General features: G+C 36.0%; 1 protein-coding gene across 4 annotated transcripts in view; it reads left to right on the top strand.

Annotated features, from left to right (window-relative positions):
* RYR2 (ryanodine receptor 2) overlaps positions 1-24,259 on the top strand; it is a 427,534-nt gene extending 403,275 nt beyond the window's left edge. For 2 of the 4 annotated variants that reach the window (XM_054193731.1, XM_054193730.1), the window contains exons 95-105: positions 188-318; positions 950-992; positions 3,669-3,802; positions 9,456-9,516; positions 11,223-11,369; positions 13,145-13,279; positions 15,534-15,690; positions 17,518-17,582; positions 18,867-18,967; positions 20,423-20,474; positions 20,775-24,257. In XM_054193731.1, the coding sequence (XP_054049706.1) occupies positions 188-318; positions 950-992; positions 3,669-3,802; positions 9,456-9,516; positions 11,223-11,369; positions 13,145-13,279; positions 15,534-15,690; positions 17,518-17,582; positions 18,867-18,967; positions 20,423-20,474; positions 20,775-20,870 (1,122 nt within the window). In that variant the 3' untranslated portion in view covers positions 20,871-24,257. Of the gene's footprint in view, positions 1-187; positions 319-949; positions 993-3,668; positions 3,803-9,455; positions 9,517-11,222; positions 11,370-13,144; positions 13,280-15,533; positions 15,691-17,517; positions 17,583-18,866; positions 18,968-20,422; positions 20,475-20,774 lie in introns of all 4 variants that reach the window. The other 2 variants (XM_054193733.1, XM_054193732.1) reach the window with 2 other exon arrangements.
* The last annotated feature ends 2,535 nt before the right edge of the window (positions 24,260-26,794 follow it).

The following is a 26,794-nucleotide window of genomic DNA, read 5'->3' as shown; positions in this document are numbered from 1 at the left end:
ATACTATTTTTGCTTTGTTCAGTTTTCATACTGCTGTAATTTAGGCTGTGCTGTCCACTAAACGAACGACAGATGCTCTCTCAAACCAGGACACATACTTAACTTTTCATAACAACCATCTTTTCTTAAAAATTTACAGACATGTCAGTGCATTTTAAATAATTCCTGATATTTTTTTCAACTGCAGGTTCCACTGGTTATTTTTAAGAGAGAAAAAGAAGTGGCAAGGAAATTGGAATTCGATGGGCTGTATATAACTGAACAGCCATCAGAAGATGATATTAAGGGACAGTGGGATAGACTTGTAATCAACACACAGTGAGTTTTTTATCTACTCTGTCTTTTTATAGCTTTGCATGGAATTGTTCTTCAGTCTCTACAAATAGTTGATCATCCAGCTTGTCTGAAATAAACAATTGTAAGGGATATATTTCTAGCAAGGACATACAAAATATTTCAGGCACCTGTAATGCTAATGTTTACTGTTACTTTTTAATCTTCTTCATTCCCAGGTTTTTGTTTTAAAATTATTTCTGTTCCATAAAGGAAAAAGAATTACAATTAATTTCTTTTGGCAAGCACAGTGATGATGGTGTATTCCTGCCAGTTTGAGAGTGAGCTGTTCTTTGGATCCTTTTAGTATCTCTTGAAGGCTTTCCTTTAGAAACATATTTAAAGTCCCAGCTCTCTGCCTGGTGGGACTGTGTGAACCAACTGCTTTAGAAGCTTGTCTGCAGGCATTGGCTCTGCTGCTCTTTCCCAGCCACATTAACATGGTAGCCATTTGGCAACTTTCATTCCAATGACTTCACAAATGACTAGCTGTTGAGAGTAACAACAACGAGCCTCTTAGAAACAAAATTAGTTTGTAATTTTTATGACATCTTAGTAACTACCGCATCTTCTCATGATTGTCTAAAATGTAATCTTGTTTATCTGTGCTTTTCAGGTCTTTTCCAAATAACTATTGGGACAAATTTGTGAAAAGAAAGGTAAGGATTATTTTTAAAAATATATATGAAGTTAAAATAAAGTTTTAATGCATGTTTATTTTCGTGTTTGAAGAAATGTGGACTCCACTTCTTTGAAATATAACTTTGATTCAGTATAGATTTATGTATTTACCATTTCAAAATACACAGAATTCCTTAGTCATTTCATGTTTCCAACTACATTTATGTTGTTTGGGTAGTTATTCTTTCAAATTTTTTCTACATACAGCTTGCTGCATAGATCAGGAATTCAAATACGTTAATGAAATTCTGTGGAGAATTTCTGTGTACACTTGTATGTATGTTGCAATATATGTAAATTGTTTTGTCTGTGTGTATTTATGTATTCACATTCAAGCACACAGAATAGAGAGCCCCTCATCCAGGAGAGGGCTATAGAGAGGAATTTAATAAGAATATAGGACAGATTGAGATATTTAGGCACAGGGCATATCAGACAACTGTACTGACCAGCAAACTACATACACGCTCTGGCTGTTTTTTGTCCCTTACCATTCTATCTTCTCACAGTTTTTCCTCCCCAAATCATCTAAACCCTTCCCTTTTTCCCACCTTTGCTTCCTCCCCATAACATCCAATAACAGGTTCTGTGCGATCCCCAAATGCTCTTCCTTCACCATCCCATAATGTATCCCATACCCCTGGGTGGCCCTCTTAGTCTGAAAGGTGATCAGGAGAACTACTCCCAGTGATTCATCTTGATGGGTTTCACACCTGGATACCGGGGCTGAGGCTCTCCTGGGACAGCACTGGGAGGTACCAGGCAGAGTATCCGTTCACTGGGAGTCTGTTCTTCGAGTTCCTGACTGCCATTGTGCCCCTGTGCTTCTCTAGGCTTGAGGAGGAGGGCCTTTGATGGGCTGATGGGCCTGGGAGTAACTGGGCAGGGTATTCTTTGGACTCTCCCCCAACCATTGTCTCTCTGTGCTCCTTTGTGGTTGTGCAGATGAGCTTTTATCACATAACCTAACAATCTCGGGGTCTCTCTCTCTCTCTCTCTCTCAAAAATAGTCCTCCGTAAGCAGAGACTGTTGAAGTTCATTTCTTATGACTGTTACGTCAAAAGTTTTCTCAGCTTGCGCTTAGAAAAGAAATGTTGTGTCTGTACCATAGCTTACAACAGGAATACTCTTCCTAGCATTTGGTCACAATTGAAAAAGAGAGTATTTATGTTGTTGGATCAGATTTACCCCACCTTCACACCATTTAATGCCAGTCTTGAATCAAACTTTTGGAAACATGTCCTGTTAAATACTAGTGTAGCTCTTCTGCTTCATAACACTTTTAGGTCAACCTGTCTGAAAATGCTTTGAGTTGTGTCTTCATTCTGCTGTTGAAAGTATATTTTTGCATATTTGAAGTTGTCAGATACATATTTCTATCTGCCTATCTAAGCAAAGAGGAGGGAGTAGCTTGCACAGAGTACTTAAGAAGGAAGATAAAATTCTGCATTGCTTCTGTCAATCTAGTAGGTCAAGGAAGGTTCCTATTAAAAGGAAAAGGAGCATGGTTTTAAACTGTGTGGAAGGTTTGGTACTTTAGCTTTGGCTGAAGAACTTCTCTGCACAGATTTAAGTGTCTTCAAATACAGTATTTTGCAAAGAATGTTTTTTTTATATATATTGATATTTGTATATAAATATACTTAAATCCCCAGCCCAGTGAATGATCCACAGTCATGAAGCACTGTTTTCAGGCATATAACAAAGAAGGCTTGTCTCTCAAAATCTGTAAAAATATCAATAAAGATTTAAAGCATTGTTTATTAGTAAGCTGGTAAAATACCACCTCACCTGCAGTAGTCATTCAGTTATAATCTTGTTATCCAAAATTTTGTGTTTATTTGAATATTCTTTTGAAGGAAGGAGCTATTTGTTCAGTGAGAATGACAGCAAGTAAATCTTCATTTCCAGAAAAGTTTCTCAAGAGATATGTTGACTTTTGTAAGAAAGAGATGGGTGATAGTTTGAATTCACTGAAAATCATTTTTAGCTCTAAATCTCTATTCAAGACCTTTTGATTCCTACATATTCTAAGTGTATTGTAGTTTCATTGCATTATTAACTAACAAAAATAAGACCAAAAAATTTTTCACTTGAACTAGTTAATAAGTGAGGACATTTTTCATGACTATTTCAATGTGAAATAATCCCTTTTAACAGAAAAAAAAAGAAATCCAAAAGTTAAGGTCAAGATGCTCAGGTTATTTAAAAACACTTTTTAAACAGAATAAATATGTATCTTCTTTCTTAAAAGGAATAAGCAGTAAGGGTCAAATACTGTCTTTGAGAAATCTGATTTTAATCAGACCTTTTCACATAGCTAGGATATTCAAAACATCATCCTGTGTGAGCTCACAGTGTTGTTTTTTTTCTATCAGTGATGATATTGATTTAGTTATTCTCCTTCTGCTGGGTTGCTTTCCTTTTCCTGTTGTCATTAAATGAGTAGGAACATCTTATCTTTGACAGCCATATCTTGCCTCTATTGAATCGATTGCAATTGAGCAGAAAAAAAAAATTACTGACTAATATGATAGGCAGATGGAAACAGTGAAAAAAGATCATGTATGTTAAACCTCTTGTCTTCAGAAACCAGGCTAAAAAACTGCTAGTCTATCCAACTGATTATCTTGAATATTTCTCCTAACTTTAGGTCATGGATAAATATGGTGAGTTCTATGGCCGTGACAGGATCAGTGAGTTACTAGGAATGGACAAAGCTGCTCTCGATTTTAGTGATGCTCGAGAAAAGAAGAAACCAAAGAAGGATAGCTCCTTATCTGCTGTGTAAGCATTTGCTTCTGGGTTTTTTTGTGTGATTTTTTTTGTTTGTTTGGGCATGTGGGGTTTTTTTTGTGTTTTTTTGTAAGTTAAAATCAAGCGTTCAAGGTTTGTCCTTCAGCTTTGAATTTTCTTGTTGCTCTTTTATGTATAGTTATATAAGATAAATCAATTCTTAAATTGAATGATATAGTGAATTTATTTCATTATAAAAAACATATATGCAGGACTCCACTGTTTTTTATGTATGAAGATTTAGTTTAGTGTACAGCTGCTTGAATGCACCACATTGCCACTGTTTGGATAGCGTCATTACAACTGGGCTGGAAACGCCTTTTCATTATTTTCTCAGTTCAGGTCAGCTGGAAAGAGTGGGCAAAATTGACACTGTGTATTCTGATTATAAAGAAATGATGAAAGAAATTTAAGTGATAGTGACCAGTAAAATCTAGGAAGTTGGATGATTGGTCTTCACATCTTTTTATGATTGTCCCTAAACTGTGTATTTGCCTGTCATCTGAGAGAAAAAAAGCCCTTAGATAGTCAGAGCAATTTCACTCATTTTCCTTCTTAGGGTTTTGTAAAAGAAAGTTTTTTGTTTTCCTTCTTTTGGTTTTTGTAAAGCACTGCAAAAATGTTTTTTCCAGTTCTGCATTATAAAAGAACATATTAAAATAGAATATATTTCGACACAAGGCTGATTAAATACTTAATTTCAGAATCGGGCCTGAAGGATGCCAGTTTTTTGTTACATCTCTAATGTCTGCTCCATGTTATATATGTTAAAAAAAAATAAATTACGACCTCATCCACCTTTCATGTTCTCCCTGGAGAAATCATTCCATACTTATAACAGATGAATATACGGTGGGCTTCAGGAAGGTACATGTATCCACTTTTTACCAGTTTCAGAAATGAACACTAATGAAGCTACTAAAACTTAGACATATTCCAGATTCAGCATTTGAAATATATTTACAGGGCAATGAAGAGAGAGTTGGGAAAAGTACTGGAGTTGAACCCTTACTGCACCACTTCTGGGCAAAAAAATGGAGAACAGTATGACCTGGTGCAGATCCCAGCTCTAGTGACTCTGCTTCTGCATGTGCCAGCAGGAGATGACCCAGACCTATGTCTTTCTCAACACAGAAGGGAAATGCAGCATGAAGCATTTCCATTCCCAATACAAATGAACCAGGTTTTTCTTCTGTCTCCTTGACCCCTAGCTCCTACTGTTTCTTCCCATTTCCTGTGGGCAAATAACCTTCCATCTGGATTTCCTTCCATCTGTCTTTCTGCAAGGGACTCGGAGCACTCTACTTGCAAGTGACCATGGTCCTTCAGAAGCTCCTGCCCATCACACTGATATACTGCATTAAAAAAATCCTCAGTATACTGTTATATTTTAATTCTGGAAGAGCCATTCAGCTTATGGATGCAGTCTTGAGTATTTTTTAAGTATATAAATTTATACATATGTGTTTGACTATTTAAATAATAATTTAAATATATTGCAGCATTATTTAAATATAACCAACTAAGGAGGATGATGCGGTTGGAGCTTTACTGTAGATTAGGCAGTAAAGACAGTTAAAATTTGCACACTGGGATTGAGACAGCGCGCTGTTTTTCCATTGAATAAGTTTCCTTTATGTGGTGGATGGTGTTAAACTAGCCACAGCATGGATGAAGTATATTTGAGAGAATGATATGAAAGTTATTTATCAGAGATATCATAGTGAGGATTACCTCTCAGTCCCTTTACCTTCCTAACTGCTGTTAGGAACTGAAGCTCAAGCATCTGCAGCATTATCAGTGATATAAGGCTAATTTGGTGGAAAATAAGCAGGGCTTCTGTTGGATGCTCACATGGCAGAAGAATTCTTCCCCTTTCGAGAAGAGAAAAACGTAAAGAATTTTCTCCTGGAAGATGTGAGGTTTCCATAGTTTGACGAGAAGATAAACCATATCGTAAATGTGAGGTGTACAAAGAATGAGTGCAGTTGGCCTCAGGATGTGAAAGAGGTTAAAAGGTCTTATTCTTCCTTGTCACAAGAAACAATAACCTAGGTTTTCAAAAGATTCTGGAGGAGGTAACGTAATGTAGTATCTTGGAGAACAGTATTACCTCTGATAAACTAGTAGACTTTTCCCTCAGGTGACAGCCTGCCTTTTGCCCGTAGTGACTGGTAAAAAAGTAAGGGATTTTAATTGATGTAGTTTCTACACCTGAAATCCCAAGATTTATACTGGATATGATATCACCACAGGATTTACAAACCTGTGGATGTGCCTATTTTGTCCAAATAGGAGTGTATATCTGCAAGTGGGTAGTGGCTTCAGCCTTCATGGTTGAGAGGCAGGTGCAGTTACTGTTAAGGTATAATGTCCAAATTCCCAGCCTGTTCCATTGAGAGGAATGACGCATATGTGGGAAACTCAGCTTCAAGCTTTTCCATTTATGGATGCTAATGTAAGATACTTCCTCCTTTGATTATTTACTTGGGAATCTTAAGCCTAGTGGATCCTTGTGGAGGCTTTGTGTAGGATACTTTAAAGTGATAATCTATTCTATGATGTGCTGTATCTCCAAGGCAGACAGATTGACCGACACAGAGTAATTCATTGTTTTGTTTTGTTTCGGTTCAATGCTTTCTTTTTTTAATGGTCAACTGGCACCATTCTCTGTAACGTATCACCTGCTCATGTTGTTCAGTGCCTAGCACAAAAGGATCAGTATTTCGACACAATGCAATAAAAATCATAATATTTCCTACCCAGTTGACCAATTAATAAATGATGAATGTTTCTAATCTGATGGGATGCTTTCTGTTGAACAAATAGTAACATTAACAGAAGATCTTCCTAAACGCCTACATTGAAACTCATTAATTGGTAAGAATGATCATATTTTCATTAATTTTTCTTATAGAAAGATGGGTCGTTTTTCTGTTTTCTCTGTTAGATTAGCCTCCTGAAACAACATGAAAGAACTTTTAACAGAATATTTCAGTGTCTGCTAAGAAAGTTAATGTGAAGAGCTAACTAATTAAAACTGACTCGTCACAGTTTTAGTTTGTCTGTCATCTTGGAAAAAGGTTAAAGTCTTCTGCAAGGCTATTTTTCAGTTTGAACTTCAGTTTGCAAAGTAATGGTAGTTTTTGCTCAGCTGGCAAAACCCTGTAGCTGCTCTGAACAGCTGTGATGTACGAACATTAAAATGATTCAGAATGAAAAGTTCAGAATTTTCTGATTCCAGTTTAACATTAGTATTATTTGATTGCCTGAGGATTTTTTTTTTTTTAAAGGGAAGAAAAAATAACTTTTGAAAACCTACTGTTACGCTTTGAACAGCTGAATGCAGCAGGCCTTAAGAAAGAAGCTGTAAAAGGTCTGGGTGTTGTTGAAGGTGATAAAATACTAGTGCAGGTTGCAGCCAAATATAATACAGGCAACTTCTCACAAATTTCTTACTGTTTATTCACACTGTGCATTCTCACACTGTGCCATCATTCACCATCACTAAACTCAGCTACTACAACTACAGTACTAGAGTGTATGATGACCTGTTCAATGGTGCAGAAAAAAGTCTAGTAAAAATTCATCCAGACTAAGAAATTAATCCAATATAATACTAACTAATGATATTCCAACGGAAACTAGAAACCATACTGTTACTTTTTGATTCACAGCTGTAAAGCTTAATTTTTATATAACCTTATATTCTTCTAAGTCTTTGAGCTGCTTGATCAAGGTTGTCAGCAGAAATAAACAGGAGAATGCAGTATTATGCATGTATTATTGCTTTGCTATCCATATAAAACTTACCTTAAAAAATAAAGATATGGAAAAATGGACAGTTCCTTTTTCCATATAGGCCAATATTCACTTATTTTTTGGAGCTCTAAGCTATTTCTGTTTGTAAAATATAAAATCATCAGATTAAATCAACTATAGATGAGTTTCCGTGGTGCTGGATTTTTTTGCCGTTTCATGAGAGAGTATCCTGCCTGTCCATAAGCAGTCCTGTCCATGGCGTATCATTTGTAAGACAAATATATTTTTGAATAGGTAGAATGTAGTCACAAGAATATGCCTGACACTAGAAGTGAGTGGTATTGGGTCAGAACAAAGTAAGAAATTAACTTGCTACTGTAATATTTTAAGAAATAAATTTCAAGAGGTTTTGATTCATTTATCACCTGAATATGTTATTGAACAATATTTGAATGAGAAACTGTTCCTAACGTTCCCCATTTCCCTTCTAAGACAAAATTTTCTGTAAATTTGGATTTCTTTAATAACTCAAATTTGGAGCTAGAAAATTTTCTTATAACTTGTGGTTGACAAAAATGGTATCAGCAGCTCTTAGCTGTGCTAGATTGTTGTTGGAGAAGCCATTTGATTGTTGAAGCAGCATTCCTATCTTTGGTGAAATGGCAGCGTGCTAGATTTATCTTTGTGTGCTCTGTGGTATCTGGAGCATAGCACAGTTCGGGGACCTTTGAGACTAGCATGATTCTAATAACTTCTTTCAAGAGATGAACGGAAAATTTGTTATGGGTGCATCTTTCCATCCTTGTATACTTGAAAGCCTGTTAGAAAAAAAACTTGGAGCTTTTATCTATCTAGTGTATGCAGTTTGTTTGCTATACAAATACCATCCCTGCAATCCTAATCAGACAGTAAATGTCACCCAGTGACTATGGCCTGAGTTACCATGGAAGAAACTCAGGTGAAACCTTAGGCTTTAGTTTCTACAGAGTTGCTGTCTACTGTAAAGGGAATAATAATGCAAACCCAATTGCTGACCGTGCCATCAATGTGCCTAGTAAACTGTGATCAACTCTCGTTCTTTAAAAAAGTTTCATGCCACTTTATGAGAAGTTTTAGATTTGTTAACCTAGTAATTTTTTGCCTTTGCATAGGTAAAAAAAAAAATCAACGAATGAAATGGTAAAAAAGAAAATGGAAGTCTGTTGAATCTTGTTTAACTAGATAATAGACTGTAGAATTCACCATTAGTCTCTGCGCTTATGTTATTTTTATCTTTACAGAGCATTATTAATATAACTGTGCTCTTCTACTTGCTCTGAGATAAATGTTATAGTCCTGTAGAGGTTCAGTGTAGGCAGAAAAGTATAATTCACTCTGAATAAAGAGTCAAAAAATTGACCATAAATGACTTACTGTATCATGTAAACATTTTCTGCATAGAAGCAAAATGTATCTATGAAAGACCTGCCATGTGTAAATTTGAGAGCAAGGGTCAAATCTTTCACAATCCAGAAAAATTCTACTACATTTCTTCTGCTTTTCCCTTTTTGTTCAAGTAGACTAATACACTTCAGAAGGAAAAATGAATTCTTAATTAAAATAGATTGTAGACTATTTGGCGTAGAGGTCTTGATCTAAATTTGATTGAATGCTGTTTTTCATTATACTAGCTGCACTTATATCTATGTAGTGTTTGTATGTTTATACAGGAGGTTCAACTTGGGTCTTTTGCCTCTTAGTTTTATGTGTAAAATGGTGTTAAAGAGTAAATACTATGGCATATAATACAAGTAGGAGTTTGGTATTTCTTCCTGCAGATTATGTTGCATATTTTTCTATTGCATTTTGATATAAGATGCAATTTATTTCTTTATTTTTACAGGCTAAATTCCATTGATGTTAAGTATCAGATGTGGAAATTAGGAGTTGTTTTCACTGATAATGTAAGTTTATCAGTATGTGTGTGTGTGTGTATATATGTGCACATATATTCACCTTCCAAAGAGCAATATATACATGTTAACCCAAAGTAGTACTTCAAAGTACTTCAAAGGGAGGTATGAAATACTCTGGATTACATTTAATTTACTACATAGATGAAGAAAATCTTGGAAGCTTAAAAAGGGATTGCCGAAATCTTTTCCCAGTTACATAGGTATCAGTCTATAGAACCTCAGTCAAGTCCTGCCCCTCTTCTGATATGCTTTATTCAGGAGCAATAAGCAAGCACTGTGCTGTAAAATCAGAAAACTGACTATATAAATTCTGTTTGCCATTTTTCATATTGTTCATAAACTTTATGAACACTTGAATATTCCCAGATCTCGGTCAGATCTCTATAGTTAATATATGTGGAATTACTAAAATTTGGATCCCTGAAACTGGTAGTAGGATGTGACACAGAATGAGGCTGATGATTTCAATAATTTGAACAAAACAAATTTTTAAAAACAAACAAAAGAAACGATAAACAAGACTGTTAAAATACCTTGCAGTTTAAGAAGTCGCTCATATGATTATTAAGAGTCTTATGATTATGGCTTGCTGTCCTGGTTCCAGTGAGAGAAGTTTCATTTTCCCCAGGCTCCAGCAGGGACACAGGTGTGTTCCATCCCATGTGAGCCGTGCCCAGTCGGTAGCCGGGAGCTGCCGAGGGAGGGGGCGGGAAGTCACTGCTTGGGAGCGGGCTGGGGCGTCACGGGCCCCGTCGGTGAGCGGTGGTTCCGTAATCGTGTTTGTACGTACTTCTGTCCGTGTTATTGTTGTTATTCTTCTGTTCTGTTAAACTGCCTTTGTCTCAACCCACGAGTTTTGTCTTTTTCTTCCGATTCTCCCCCCTTGGCTGTGGGGAGGGGGCGAGAGAGCAGCCGCATGGTTCTTTGTTGCTTTCTGAGGCTAAACCGTGACACTTGCTTAACTCAATTTGTTTTACTGATGGAAAAAAATGGTTGGGGAACGTACACTTTTAGAACTAGGAGTGCTGGAGAATGAGTGTAATTTGACTTCAGTCAGGAAGAGTGAAATGATAGCTCTCCAAATCTACAGACAGCGGGATCTGTAAAGAGTTACAGTTTGTTCAGGATTAGGTGGTTTTTTTCTGAGGGACTGTAATTTCTCTTATATATATGTACTTGTCTTTGACTCCAATAAAAATTAAATTATAGAGGAAAAGTTGTAGTAACAGTTAGTAAACTACTTCATACATATGTTTAAGTAGTAGTTTTAGTAGTTTGAATTAATTATAAAACCCCTTTTATAGCTTGGAGACTTTAATTTGTGATTAACCACCTTGGGGCTTTAATATTTCAATCTAATTATTTAGAGATTAGTAAAGAAAAATCATTTAACTCAGAAAAACTTCTTACATTGGAAATATTAACAAATAAGGTTTTAGCAATTTTGAAATTAGTTTTTACAAATTACAATTTAGAATATGTCAGTTTTGACCTTTTCTTGTGAACTCTGTATTTTGTACAAAGGAAAATTCTTACAGATCTGTTGCAAAATCTGTGAAAAAAACCAATAAATCATTGTTTTCTGTTTAAAGAAAAGTACATTCCAGCAATTTTTACCTTTCCTTAGTGTTGTGAATTATCTTAAAGATAATAGCTATGAGTTTTATTTTGTGATGTACTTGTTTTTTTGTTAGTCTTTCCTTTACCTAGCTTGGTACATGACCATGTCAGTCCTTGGCCATTACAACAATTTTTTCTTTGCTGCTCATCTCCTTGACATTGCAATGGGATTCAAGACGTTACGAACTATCTTGTCATCAGTGACCCACAATGGCAAACAGGTATCAACTGTCATCTCTTTATTTTCTCTTGACAACAGAATTATTCTTTTTGTCATGACATTTAGAACTTGGGTCAGTGTGAAAACTAGCCAATGGGCTTTATAACCGTAAAAAAATGGGACTAGGTTGTATGGCAGTCTGTAGCTGTTGTGAGCAACTGTGTTTTAAAGTTACTGATAAATAGATTTTCAGGACTCATCCAAAGAAAGGTCCAGTTGAGACCCAGTTACTCTTTCTGTTAGAGGACTTTAGAGGAACTCTTTGATAATAATAAATCTTTTATTAAAGAAGTTATAAAATCAGAAATTGCATTTCTAATTTAAGTAAAGAAAATAACTAAGGCTTTTCATCTACTGAAATCTGTTGTAGGAAGGGTCGTTTCATGTAACCTGAGACTTAGTGTTCCTCAAGTCTGATAGCCTGCCTAGTTCAAAGGACCTTTGCAAACAGTTTTTAATGGGGGGGAAGTCATCCTTGGTCTCCTCATCTTCCAGCAAGGCAGTTTATATAAAGATCTTCTCTGTGTGTACTTATGTACTGTTATAATAAGATGGAACTTCAGTTCTTAGTACAGTGTAGGTGCTTTAGAAGTCTGGTGGCAAATGCCATTTTGAAACTTACCAGCAGCAAGTTATTTCTGAGGAGTTTTTGTTTTTATTCTCTTTTGTTTAAAGCAAGTTTGATACTAGTGAAACACGAAATCATTCACAATGATTTTTTATAAATGCTAAAGGTGATTGAGATGCTTTCTTTTGCAAATTTAATTCTGCCTTCAAATGCACTATCCTTGTCAACATTTTTTACGAAGTAATACACATTTAAATGCATATGCTTATATTCCAAAATAGCTAGTGCAGCACACGACATATAGAAGACTCTTAAGTATGAACTCACCATAACGAACTGTTGTTTTAATTTATGTGACAAACTTACATTTAATTTGTATAACAAAAATTGTGTCTTGAAAAGTTGCAAGAATCAATAATACTGCATCTTTTACCCTTAAAAGAACAGAATTTCTTAAATTCTTAATTATGGTTTCTTAAAAGAAAAAAAAGGCAAAAAAAATCAGTCTGCACCTGAAAAAAGTGAAGTATTCTACCTTTTAAAAATAGTCCTGAAGTTTTAGCAAATTATCTGTCAAGTAAGGGGGCATAATTTAGGAGGAAACTTTTTAGATCTCACAGCTATGAAAGTGAAATATCAATTTGCAGGATATTGCAGTTCACTTTCAGCTGCTTTCCATAAAGCTCAAGGCAAAATTTTAATGATGCGTTTGAGCAGTGCGGTATTTGTTGCTGCTTCTCAGAGATAGGTATTAAAACAAACTGTTCCTAATAATTTATATGTGATTTCATAGATGTAACAAAAATTGTTTCAGTATTAAATTAGTAGAAATACCATATTGCAATTATATAATAGGTGATATTAACTAGTAGTACTCTCAGGTAGTAAACCTTTCAGATATCTTTGTCTTACTGTGTGGTTTTCATATTGTGGTTCTTATGGATTGTTTGATTGTTTATGTATCCACTAAATTTTGCAAGGTTTGTCTTTGTGTTTCTGAGGCATAGTTTTCTTTCAAAGTAAAGCAGATGAATGCACAATCTTTGCATGAAAGTATGCTGATATATTACCAAATATTACAAATAAAGAACGTTTTCCTTCTGCTAGTACATATAGATTATTGTTACTTTCATTCTCTTTTTGTGAAGAAAATTGCATAGAATAATTCCATGGTGGTGTTCTATCCATTCTATATTTTTGTCCTCCAGCTTGTCCTAACAGTGGGATTACTGGCAGTGGTAGTGTACTTGTACACAGTAGTAGCATTCAACTTTTTCCGCAAGTTCTACAACAAGAGTGAAGATGGTGATATGCCAGACATGAAATGTGATGATATGCTAACAGTAAGTTTCTAAATTTTTTCTTAAACTGTTATGTTTTTGTCCTGACTTTTCTTGTAATTCCTATTCATGCAGTTGTATCATTATCCAGAAACAGGAAAGACTATAATTAAAGGCAAAGGAAGAAATATAATGAACATCCCTAACAACTATATATACCCTGTGTATTTTATACAAACACAACTATAAATGAATAGAAGAAATGTAATGGTGTTCTTTGCTATAGTTTCTCAAAAAATGAAAAACAATTATAAGCTGTGAAGCTGAGCCAAGTCAGTTAAAGGGCAGTACTTCTGAATCTTGAGGTTCTGCAGGCCATTCAGGAGGAGGGTCAGTTATAGGCAAGGAATTTCATAAGTAATTTAGGGACTGAAATGCTTATTTAAGCTTGGAAATCCATCAGTTTCCTTTAGCGTGAATTGCCATGGTTATTTTCAATTGGCAATTCTGTTACTGAAATCTCTGCTGTGCTCAAACCACTGGAAATTATTTTGTACTTACTGAGACAGTGCCAGGCTTTGCAGTTGTGGATGGTATGTAGAGCTTAAATCATGAAGAATTTCAAGATGTGTTGCTGTTAATATCCTTCTAAAGCAATCATCTACAACAAAGTTATATATATTTCAGTATGTTATGCAATATGAATCACTGGGAACTGATGCCGTTTAAAAGACCAATATTTAGATAAACTGTTGAAGCAGATTAGTATGTCTATATTTTTGTCCAATTTTGGACACTCAGTACAAGAAAGACATAGGTAAACTGGAGCATGAATCAGCGGAGGGCTGCTAAATTGGCAGGTGCTGGAGCGCTTGCCGTTGGATGAGAGGCTGAGGGAACTGGGCTTGTTTGGCCTGGAGAAGAGAAAGCTTCAGGGTGGTGGGAGTGTAAGAGCGGCTCCCCGGTGCCTGCAGAGAGATTATTGGCAATTCAAATCCAGGGTCTTTGCAGCAGTGCATGGCAGGAGACCATGGACATGAAGTGGAAAAAGGTGTTCTGACTGAGGAGAGCCAAGCAGTGGATCAGGTTACTCAGAGAGGTTGGAATGACCTGACTGGCTAAAGCCCAGAGCAACTTTGAGGTTATAGTGGACCCTGCTTGGAGTGGCATTTGGACCAGAGATCTCTCAGAGTCCCTTCTGAACTGACCTGCTCTGTAATTCTCTGAAAATACACTTAGAAAAAGGCTATGATATTGTACAGGAATGAGTTAGAATAACATGTGATATGCTGTAAAATCAGGGCTGTCTTTTGCAAGAGCAGTAAGACTTGCAATGTGATATTAAAAAAAAAGAAAAGAAAAATAAAAGTACAGGGAGTATATTTTTATTTTTAGAAATAGAAAAATAACTTTTAAAACTTTTTAGATAACTAACACTACATTCACTCATTAAGTTAATGATTGACTTTGGTGAAATAAAAACTCTGAAAATTGTTACATTTTTCTGCCATTGATCACTCAGAATTGTATGTTACTATACAATTTCTTACATAAGGGAACTTGGGGGTAAGAGTGTCATAGAAATAAAACAATGGATTTTTGGTATGGTTAGGTTATTTTCATCACTACTTTTTGATAGGGAGTGGGAATCCTGGAACTGTAGTTTGCAAAGCTACTTAAAGAAAAAGAATCAATCCCCTGCTCCAGACCTCTGAGAGTGATATAATTTTCAATTAAGTTATAGCATGATAAATGGGAAATTTTGCATTGTCAGCTTCCCACATAGCTATACCAAGAGACCTATTATACCACTTTTCAGGTCATAGTTTCATAGTATTAGTTTTAGACTTTTTCCATCATTAGCCTGTTCTCTACACAAACATTCTCAAAGATTTTCTGTTTATTTTGTTTTGTTTGTTAAATTTTTGTTTGAAACACCAAAGGTGGAGAAAGTCATTCACTTGAGTTAGGAAAATGGAAAAGGAGATGGCTGTGGTGGTAATGGAATTTCCTATTTGTATGTTATTGAAATGATTGTATGTGAATCATGGTGTGTGCTGGGCTTCAAGCAGTTGAGCCTTTTGTCTTTTTGAACTGCTACATAAGGACAGAACGTGAAGCACTGCAGCTTCATCTGCACAGCAGCATTTCACCTCCCTCAGAAATATACATAACCTCAAAGGGGACAAAAAGATAACTTGACTAGTACGGTTGCTAGACCATAGACTAGTTCTGCCAGTTACTGAATTTGCAACACTGGATATTTTTACTTGTAGCTGCAAACAAACTTTATATCCCTTTATTTTGTGTTTTCTAGTGCTACATGTTTCACATGTACGTTGGAGTTCGTGCAGGTGGAGGCATTGGTGACGAAATAGAGGATCCAGCAGGAGACGAATATGAAATCTATCGGATTATCTTTGATATCACTTTCTTCTTCTTTGTGATTGTCATCCTGCTTGCAATTATTCAAGGTATATGTTTGTAACCCATGGTGAGACTGAAAGTGTTATTTAGCAGCACAAAGGTCTTAGTGCTACAGTAATCATACACCTAAGATTCAACCAGGACACCAGGGCAGATCATGAAGCACTGATTTATATAGTAATCTCACCCAGCTGGCTTTTATCCATATGCCATTCTTCCTAGTCTCTGTCAAATCACCAGGCTCTAACTGGATCAGTGGAAACAAAAAAAAGCTCTTTGCTGTGGGAATACGGGTGTCACTACAGTTTCTGTCTTCTCATTACCCTTTCTAAAAGCCTGCTGTAAGTAATCAGCAAGACAAGTGATTAAAAAGTGATTAGAAATCACCTTAAATTTGTGATTCATCATAACACCCTTTGTGAGCTTCTGTGTACAAAATCAGTAGTGGGTGCTGTCGGTATTCCCTCTGCCAGCATCCAAAGTTCTTGACTGTCTGGCAAAATGTCAGAGTGCTTGTAGTGGTGTGAAAATTGGAACATAATGTAGTTTAATCTTTTCTTGCATAAATAACTCTGATGTGGTGCCTGCTTCCTTGAACGACATCAAAGAGTAAAAAAAGGCGTCTGATATAAACCAGTTTTGCTATATCCTGGTTAATGACAATGGAAAGTCAGTTGCCATCAGGTTAGCTTCTGAATTTGAGTGAAACTACTTGACTGGTAGTGTGATTCACTGTTGTGATCTGGATAGTGGACTGAATTTGGGGAATTTTTTAGGTTTTTTTCTATTATGTTTTTATTAATGATGTTTAATGTTATTGCCTAAAGTACTGAAAAGCCCTATCTGTTTACATATTATACTTTCAAAAGATTGTCAGGAATCACCAGAAGATCATCTCTTATTAAAGTTTGCACAAATTAACAGAAGTATATTCTTCATTTAGGAAAAATGTGTAATGACTTTTGCTAGGTCCAGTTGCTGTTATAAATAGTGATACTTTATTGATTTCAGCTAATTTATGATGATGTTGACAGCAGTAAGGATGCTTTCTCACTTCCTACAAGGGAGTTTAGAAGGTGACTCTGAGCTTCTATAAATTGTTTATAACTCTTACTCAAGCAGCAAGTCTTTTAAAGGGCTTGCAGAGGGTGCAAAATTTTTTCTATCCTGAAATGGCATATCTCTTACTGTTTGTTTCTTCGTTTTGTGAGTGGCTGAAGAGTAGAGGCCTTAGCTGTCAAGCTTTGAGTATAATTCTCATCTGGTATTCATCAGTTTTACAGCACAGTAGTGTCAGTAATGATTGTGGAGTTACTCCTTATTTGTATTGGTGTAAACCAAGGGAGAACCGTAAAGAATTTATGATCTGAGCCATAGAGCCTGTGGTGGTTTTTCTTCATTCTGTGTCTCCTTGAAATGACCTCTCACTTCTGTAGAGCTCTGGCAGTGGAATCTCGTACAACCATAATGAGAGAGGATGCACAGAGCTCTGGGATCTCTGCATTTACCGTGTAATAAATCCCTGAACTCTGTTAAATGTGCAGTAGTATTCTTTCTATAGTAAAGCCTCCATCACTGTAAAACCACATGAGTCTTCATGTACTGAATCAAAATTAGAGCATTGTGAATAAAACAGAAGTCTGAATTTCCCATTTTATAATTCCAAATGGTACTGGTAGCCATTTTCTTTGTATTTGCTCATTTTTCTTCATGTATTGCGTTGGTTCTTGTGGGTTTTGGACTGTATATTGGCTTCTATTATTTCTGCACAGGATTCTTGTTTAATATTTGTTGTCAGAGTTATCCCTGGATTTCCAAATATTCGTCACAGTTCTGTTGTTGAACATTAACTATCGTTTTAACTTAAACCCTAGGTTTAATTATCGATGCTTTTGGTGAGTTAAGAGATCAGCAAGAGCAAGTTAAGGAAGACATGGAGGTAAGAACATCCAATTACTGAACCATACCCTATTTTCAGGTTTCGTGAATATCTGTTTTCAATCAAAATGTGATCTAGGTAGTGGATAGTTTTTTAAACTAAGAGGAAAATACAGTTCTGTACATGGCCCATTATTATACAATGTCCCATCTGAGATTCTACTCTCACATCTCAGTTCATTAGATGGAAATAATAACTGAGATTTTTTTTTTACTTTTTCATATGTATTAAAATTAATAATTTATGTAAGTAGTTCTGTTAGTACCCAATAAAATTCTTTATAGACAATTCTATGAAGAGAAAACTCTGCTAGTGTCCAGGTTCTGAATAGCATTTACCACTCTTTGCTGCCTCCTGTGAAAGAGGCATGCTATGTTTTGACAGGTGCTAGCAGCTACCTTGCATAGGACACAAACCCAGGTTGTCTACACTGCTATTCTGCTTTAAGCATATTTTGGGTATGGATTATTTTTTTTTAATACCTCCAGATCAAGTGTGGCCAGTTTTTTGCTGTCAGTGATAAGTTAACAAAAATTCAGAAAAAAAGGCCAACAGCTTATTTTCCTATGACTTTTTAAAGTTTAGACTAATCCCTGTATCTTCCTTTTTGTAAACATGGAAAATCTTTGTACATTGCGGTATGTTATAATGAATTACATGTCTGGGGCTATTTAAGTCTTTTGGATCTTCAGACTAGAGGTTTCTAACACAGGGTGTTAACGCTGTCGCGTTATACTCCATCTCGGAAGTAATTTTCTTTGGTTAATCTATGTGTGAAAATGTCCTGTACTTCGTGGTTTTTGATTTTGTCATTTAAGTATGACTATAAGAACTCAGAAAAGTATTGGAAACCCACTGTCTTTTGTAATCTAAACTTTGAGCATATCCAGTTTCAGCTGGACAAGCACAACAGGCATTGAGGGAAATATTGCTATATGTTACAGTAAGTGCTATTTACCGTGTTAAAGGAAAAAAAGGAAAAAATCAGCTTTGACCATTGTACGCCATTCTTTCTCCTGATACCTGTTCACTTACAGCTGGCAAAGCCTTTTTTTTTTTTTTTTTAAACAGTAAGAAGCTATTCTGATGGCAGTTAAACTTCTATTCAAGTGTTTTGGCTGAGATATCCAGTCCCAATCATTAAAAGAAAACCCTTTTTGTTCAGCACATATTATACATGATGCATTGCCATTTTCAAGAATGGTTACATTTTTATTAGCCTTTTCTCAAAGAGGGGCAGGGTTATGTATAGTGTTGAAGTGCTTTCTTTATTCTTTCTTTTAGACGAAGTGCTTTATCTGTGGAATAGGAAATGACTACTTTGATACAGTGCCCCATGGCTTTGAAACTCACACCCTACAGGAGCACAACTTGGCCAATTATTTGTGAGTACAGTAAAAATGAAGTCCTCACTAACTCATGACCCTTGCAACCTCCGCAAGTGCCTGATTAGCTCGCTTGCATAAGTAAGAGCCAGTACTGTTTGGCTTTGATGTGCACCCATGCTGTCTGAATATATAATTCTGTGGTGATGGGAGCAAGGAATGAACAAACTTCATTACCTCGTTTGCAACTTGGTTGCGACACACCGAGTTTGTGTGAGCTTGGAGATGGAAACTGGGAACTTAGTATGTGGCTGTGAAGGCTTTGTAAAAAGTAAGGCAAAAGAGGGAGAACTTATATTGGACAGAATATTTTGAGTGGAGTGCTGAGGCTGACTAAAAGAATCCGGGACAAAGGGAGGGAAGGGAACTGGAACAAGGAGCTAGTGAGGGGAGGGATCAGGCCAAGGGCATCAGGTCCACCTTTGGAAAATCCAAGCAGAATGTCAGTGACCACTAAACTCAATCCTTTAAATTCTGGAAATAAAGCCATTTATCAGGTCCACAATCACTGTATCATACTGTTCCTCTCCTGTCAAATACACGTGAAAATCCAGTGCCAAAGTGTATTTTATACTAGTGCTGTCAGTATGAAGCAATGGATGGATTGTGACTTTGTGTGTATAGACTAGCACTGTATGTACACAAAATTATGAGACTGTAAAGTCAAACATCCCCATAAAGAACTTCCACCTGAAAAACAGGTAGTGCAAAAAAAATACATTAAAAGCACTTTCCTGTGGGATTTTATTCCTGCTTGCAAAGTACTACACAAATAACGTGCTACAGCGTACTTACTCTAAGTGCATCATCCTGAGGAAATGTTTTTTGATATTTTTGTGTGTGATCATATTTCATATTTTTACATATGTTTGGAGAGAATCTTTAATGAGATTTTGAAATCATCACCTAGTGTCTGTCAAATATCTCAAAACCTCAAGACTGAAGTATTTTAAAAATTACAAGTTCTTTTGTGCTTATGCTGATCTTGAGTTACATACACCAGTGAAATATCCCCAATCTATAATTTTATTAAAAAGAAATCTCTTAATCATCTTCAGCATTTCTTATTCACTGTGGGTAGAGGGGAAAAAAAAAAAAGATCGAGTGACTATTCTCTGTCAGCTTCCAAGTTGGTGTTCATGGGCAAGAAAATATCTATTATAATTTTCAGATTAGAAAGCTTAGAAAATCTTAATTTCAACTGATTTTTTGTTTACTGTAAACCAAACTGAATCTCTTGCATTTTAGCATACTATTAATTGAACAATAAGTGAATGTCAACAGTGTCAGGAAAGTATATTTAAAGGGACTATTATCATAAATAGAACTCTGGAACTTGTAAGTCCCTGAACAGCATTATCACTGTAAGCAACATGCTGAAAAATATCCATCCCTCTGTGGGCTGCCTAATGTTTCCAAATATTGTATTCATAATAGGTGTTTCTTTGCTTGTAGGTTTTTTCTGATGTATCTTATTAACAAAGATGAAACAGAGCATACAGGACAGGTAGGTTGAACAACTCTATGAATGTCAACAGTTGTTAAATAAGACTGATTCTAAAATAAAGATCATTCAGGCTTGGCAAAACTAAGAGTATTCTAATGAATAGTTCCCTATATGGTATGTGACTTAATTCTTCTAAACAATTCATAGGACTTTGGTTGCTTAATGTTAGATTGAGTATCAATTCTGTAGTAATTTCTATTCCTATTTTGTTATCTGACCTGTTATTCTTAAATCGCTATGGTTATGGTTGGTGCTTTCTCATTGAATCAAGTTAAATTATTTAAATTCTCTTTCTTTCAGGAATCCTATGTATGGAAAATGTATCAAGAACGGTGCTGGGAGTTTTTCCCTGCTGGTGATTGCTTCCGAAAACAATATGAAGACCAGCTCAACTAAGCAGAGATGAGGACTTCCAGCTGAAAATATGTCCATGCATTTCCCAAGTCTTTTGGGAATGTCTAAGAGATTTCTTAAATCCCCAAAGCTGTGTGCTTTTTGGAGCACCAAAGCTCTGTTTTTAATGACCCAACTGTGCTTTTATTTTCTTGTGTATTTGCTTTGAGAACACTGGAGTAAAGAACAATGAAAAATAACAGCAGCTCTGGAAAACAAACCAACCACTTGCACACACAAACGATATCCCTATACATAACATGCACACATAAGAAGAGACTTGAGACAGCTTATTCTGAAACTGCCAGATGATGCCCTTGTCTATAAGATCACACATGGGGTTACATGGTAGCAACACTCATTCAATCTGTTTATTTCGTCATCCTGGAAGGATGTAGTTCACAGAGCACTGTAAAAGATTGTGTGGACACTAAGTTGTGGGGAAATAGTGCCTTACTATATGTGGGTTGAGCTATGCAGAAGATGAGTGCATGATGACATCTTTTTTTTTTTTTTTTTTTTTTTGTGTCTGCCCTTTCTTCCAAGTTAATATTTATTTTGTGGTTTTAGTGAGTTTGGGAGGAAGGGATTTGATTGTGCACACCTTTTTAATAAGACTGGAGTGTCTCAGGACAAGATTAGGTTATTCTCATCAAGTTCATTTCACATTTACCTTCCTCTTTAGCTTTTGCTCTTATTTTGGTAATGCTCTGATACAACACTGCAACTTTATGAAATCTTTGTATGAAAACAAGATGACTGCAAAAAACACTTTAACAAGAAATGTTTCATTGCATGTTTATTATGCAAGTTTAAAACAATCAAAAAAAAAAAAACCAACCTTCAGAAGCAAGTTGATCAACATGAAAAAACATTCACAATAATTATATCCATAGTAATAAAGTGTTGTGGGCTTTATTGTACATCTGGAACAAGTGTCATCAGCCAACAATGTATATGTTATGAATTTGACAGTAGTTTTGGTTTCTTTTCTTTTTCTTTCTTTCATTTCTGCCATCTGTGATCGATAGTGGAGTTGAAGATTTTCTCATTAAATTATTTTTTAAAAGCAAAGCTGAAGCAATATCCATTCAGGGACTCCATCAGTTGCATCATGAAACACCAATGACGTGTACATCACTCCATTTTGAGTCCTTTTCGATTGTAATGCCAGTCTTTACAAATAAAAAGAAAGATTCAGAATGGAAACAAGCTGGTTTTCGTAGCATTTGAGGTCTTTGTTATGGAGTCTTTTTATTAATCCCTCAATTAATTACATCCACTTCAAAACAGGATTAAGCTGCTGTTTCCTCAATGAACTTTTTTTGTTTTGTTGTTGTTTTTTCTTCTGGACTTCCTGCTGTTCTGTTGCTCCATTACATTTCTGTGCAGGCCACAGTTTTGTCATAAAATAAATTGGCTGTATCAATTTTCAGTTATAACTAAAGAAATATTCATTTAAAAATACTAATTCTTTATTCTTAAAAGCCAGGCTTTCAGTTCAGCAGATTTTGAATATTCCTACTCTGAAATTGTCAGCCTGATGAGGATTCTTGTAAAATTCTCTCAAATTCTACAATACTTGAAACCAGAGGCTGGGCAGGTTGGCAGCGGTCTTTCAGGATGAAATCTACTCGTTATATGGTGATGGAAAACGTTTCTTTTTCAATATGAAAAATCTTCATTTATGGAATTAATTATAGCTTCCACAGAAGCAAATTCCTACAGCTAAGAACTGGTTCATTAGAGTTTGCATGATTATCATGCACTGCTGAAAAAGAATGGAAATTGGCTTTGGCAGACCTCCAGAGCCCGGTTCATGCTGTTCCCTCTGCAATGGCTGTACACTTTCTGTGAGTTCTTGAAACTTGGCATTTCCTGTTCCATTCAGTGTGCAAAGCTAGCCACTGAGACCCTTTTTCTTAACACATCTAACTCAAGAAAAGAAAGTCACTTTGAAATTAAAAATAAGAGTACACATCATAGGGGACTGGCTTATTTTAAAAGTATGCGTTTCCTGTGGCTCATACTGTTTCTGACACTAATGTGTACTTTTAACAGGATAATATTATTCAGGCAGGCCACATACTACAGGATACAGACTATGATGTCCAAGTTAATACAGTTTAATTTGGTTTAGACTTAGACAAAGTTGAAGCGAATTCTTAGATTTTATTAAAAATTAGTGAACTTACTGCGAGAAACGCAACTTCTTCAAATTTTTGTGTTGTAAAAGAGTCCATAAAATAAGCAATGTGATCGTATGAACACAGCCAACCAATATAGACAATTCACTGCTTTAATATCATCATTGTATCAAAAGAAATTAACATTGACTTATGTGTCCTATATACTAGCATAATGTACAAGAGCAGGTAATAATGTCACTTGAAAACTGCAGTTTTAAATCCAAGTGCTTATGCATGTGATATTTAACATAAGGTTATACTTAAATACCTATTTGTTTATGCTAATGTTTTTTTCAGCTTTTAGCTGAATTTATTGATTGTGTCAGTAAAACTGTAATTTTCAGGAGGAACTCTTGCCGTTTATTGAATATAGCAGGGACAATTGTCGCTGTTTACCTCTGAGTGCCAGGAGAATTGAGAAAAGCTCTAAAACTGATGATCCTAGTGCATACATGTTGATTTCAGCGAAGAAACGAATGGCAATGGAAAAGCAACGTAAGACCGAAGAGTAGTTGAGGTGTGATTAATTTGTGCAAGTTGTTGCCGCTTTATATATTGTTCCCCTTAAAACTGAGTTACCTGACGTTTGTTACACCTTCTTCCAATGCTCGCTCTTTCCCTAAAACTTTGAAGCTTAAGTCTGTGGTTTTTACTGGGACAATAACAGAAAATAGAAGACAAGAAAAGAATGCTGTAATGTCCCTGGCCTGTGCATTACCACAAGAGTAATCCCTTCATCTTGGCCACTAATGTGCTATTTAAGTTGTTTTTGAATATTTTCATTTGTAGTATCTTCCTACTGTTACAGGAGTCTTACTAATGAGTAATAGCATTTCACTCATGAATTGCATTAACGTTTTTTTCTATAACTCCTTTAATAACATGCCTACCATCTTCAGAGGCACCAAATAATTTCCCTTACTTAGACAATCACCTGTAAAGTATTCATAGGATGTAATATTTTCCAAGTGTTTATTTTCTAAAATAGAGTGTGTATTAATTTCTTTGTTCATTAGCCAAAACAAATATAACTGTGGCGTCCATAACATTCTCTGTCGAGGGATAAGACATCTGTCACAGAGAGCATGGGTGGGTATGTTCTTTGATTAAATCTGTCTAATATTTATGCTCATAAATTTAGCTCCTTCAATCTCTCTTCTTAAATCATAGCCACTTTTATTTGTATATTTATTTGCTTCTTTTTCAGTTTTTCTAAAGCCATAGAGGCTTGGTTGCAAATAGAATTTCAAATTATATCATCTTAAAGTCACTTCTTACTCAAATTGTGCAAGATATTTAAGCACAAAAGTCCATATGCTTTTTTTGCAGCTGCCTCATTCCCTCCCTCTCCCTCTCCCTCTCCTCTCTCTTCTCTTTTAATGTGCGTTCTGGATTAGGGTTTTCTCTGTCGTCTGCATAGCATTTTAACTGTACCTATGCAATTTATTCTATTTAGTTTTTTTCACAATTATCTTTTTATTTGTTTGGATATTTGTTTAGGCAAAAGGATGTGTCTCTCTTAGGTGGCAAAGAGGACCCTTCTCAGCAGTTGCTGAAGATCTCTCGTAGCCAAACGACATCATTCTGCCGTGCCAATGGAGGTCAAAAGTTGAGGCAATTTTTGATATGAACAGCTTGCTTTTGTAATAACATAGCCACGGGCTGATCTGCAGTTAAAAAGGTTGGACCTATACATTTTGGTGCTGGATGGGAAGGTCTGACTTAAAGCTCTCCTGAAAAAAGTTTTGAAATTTCTGAAAAGTAGGGGGGAAAAAGCTCAAAAATCCACAATTACAACAAACTGAAGGACTTTGCTATCGATCCATTGTGTAAATGCTCCAAGTTTGCATGCAAGGTGTAGTTGCTGTGTTGCTTAGTAGAAATTGCAGTTATACAGACTAAACATGTTTCTCTTAGATACATGCTAAATAAGGACCTTTGGAACACTGAAAGGTGGCTAAATAATTGTGGATTGTGCAATTTGAGATCAAAACGTTCTGGTTATTGTTCTTTACATAGTGCTAGTAGGGCAGAAGGAAACTGCATTAATTGAATGCAGTGAAGAAAATAGAACCATCCAGGGAGAATTTAGAGCATGGAAAGTCCTAAAGTAAAAGAAAAAAAGACAAGATAAAAAAAAAAAAAAGCATGGGAAATAAAGAGTATCTCTTAAGTAAGTATTTTTCTGTGATACTATACAATGTCTTGAAAATACACAGATAACATGCTTTTCAAAAAATAGCTTTATAAATGAAAAGGGTTGAAAAACAGAATTTTTATGAAACACGTTTGCTTGTTTTAGGTAGATATAGATTAATTTTTAAAGTTTTTATGATTTATTTTAAAATTATTTTTGTGCTATAAGTGAGCTTCGGGATCCAAACTCAGAATTAAGGTTTTATGGTGTCAGCTGCCATACCTATTAGTGACAGAACTATAATCTCTAGCCTTAAAGAGCTGAAAGCCTGAGGAAAGGACAAGAGACTATACGTAGATTCAGTTATATGGACAGGAAAGCTCCAGTTTACAGTAGGATGGTATCGTGAACAGAATAGGTAATGGTGAAAAATTCATCAGCTGCCTACTTTACTAGGTTATTGGAAAGCAACATAACTGAGAAGAAAAAAAGTGTGTAGGAGGACAAGTCAGTTGGCCTTGTGCATAGCAAGCTTTTTTGAAGTATATTCTTCTTTTTTTTTTTTTTCCCCTACAGTAAATTACTGCTCCATAAAATCCCTCAAGCTCCATTTCATTACAAGTATTTTTTTTTTTTCATTTTTAATTAGTATTCACTTAGTGTATGACACTTAGAGAATATGCTTGCTTTTAATCTTTGGAAAACATTAGCATTTTTGTAGCTTGCTGTGTTTGAATTTCAGACAAAGATGCATGTTTCAACTGTTTCTTCACTCTGTGTCTTTGAAGGAGAAATATCCTTCTATTTAAGCACCCTGCATTCATGAGCAGAAGTAGTACTGACAGGAGTCGCCTGAAGTGATAGTGCACTTTTCTCCTTCCTGCTCAGCTTTTGAGATACGTTAGAATAATGCTGTGACTTGCTTTAAGATTAGGTATTGGGCGTTAACCCAAATCTGTCACTCTCCCTTCTTTCTCAAGAATTACTGTGCTAAAGTCTTGTGAGTCCTGCAGCTCTGTCTTGTCTAAGGTGTGGTGACAGAAGGTAGAATTCAGCAAAATATGAGGGGCTTTTTTGTTTTAGCATGTGATAATTATGTCAATAGGTCTGCCTTGGTGAGGCCGCACCTGGAGTACTGTGTCCAGTTCTGGGCTCCCCGGCTCAAGAAGGACAGGGAACTGCTGAAGAGGGTGCAGCAAAGGGCTACCAAGATGATGAGGGGACTGGAACACCTCTCTTATGAAGAAAGGCCGAGGGATTTGGGTCTCTTCAGTCTGGAAAAAAAGACGGCTGAGGGGGGATCTTATCAACACTTATAAATACTTAAAGGGTGGGTGTCAGGGGGATGGGGCCAGGGTCTTTTCAGTGCTGCCCAGGGACAGGACAAGAAGTAACGGGCACAAACTTGAGCATAGGAAGTTCCACCTAAACATGAGGAGGAAATTCTTTACTTTGAGGGTGGCAGAGCACAGGAACAGGCTGCCCAGAGAGGTGGTGGAGTCTCCGTCTCTGGAGAGATTTAAAACCCACCTGGACGCGTTCCTGTGCAACCTGCTCTAGGTGACCCTGCTCTGGCAGGGGGGTTGGACTAGATGATCTCC

This window comes from Rissa tridactyla, chromosome 3 (genome assembly GCF_028500815.1).
Source record: "Rissa tridactyla isolate bRisTri1 chromosome 3, bRisTri1.patW.cur.20221130, whole genome shotgun sequence".
Taxonomy (NCBI): Eukaryota; Metazoa; Chordata; class Aves; order Charadriiformes; family Laridae; genus Rissa; species Rissa tridactyla.
The sequence above is the reverse complement of the archived record's forward strand: the minus strand, read 5'-3'. Positions and strand labels throughout refer to the sequence as shown.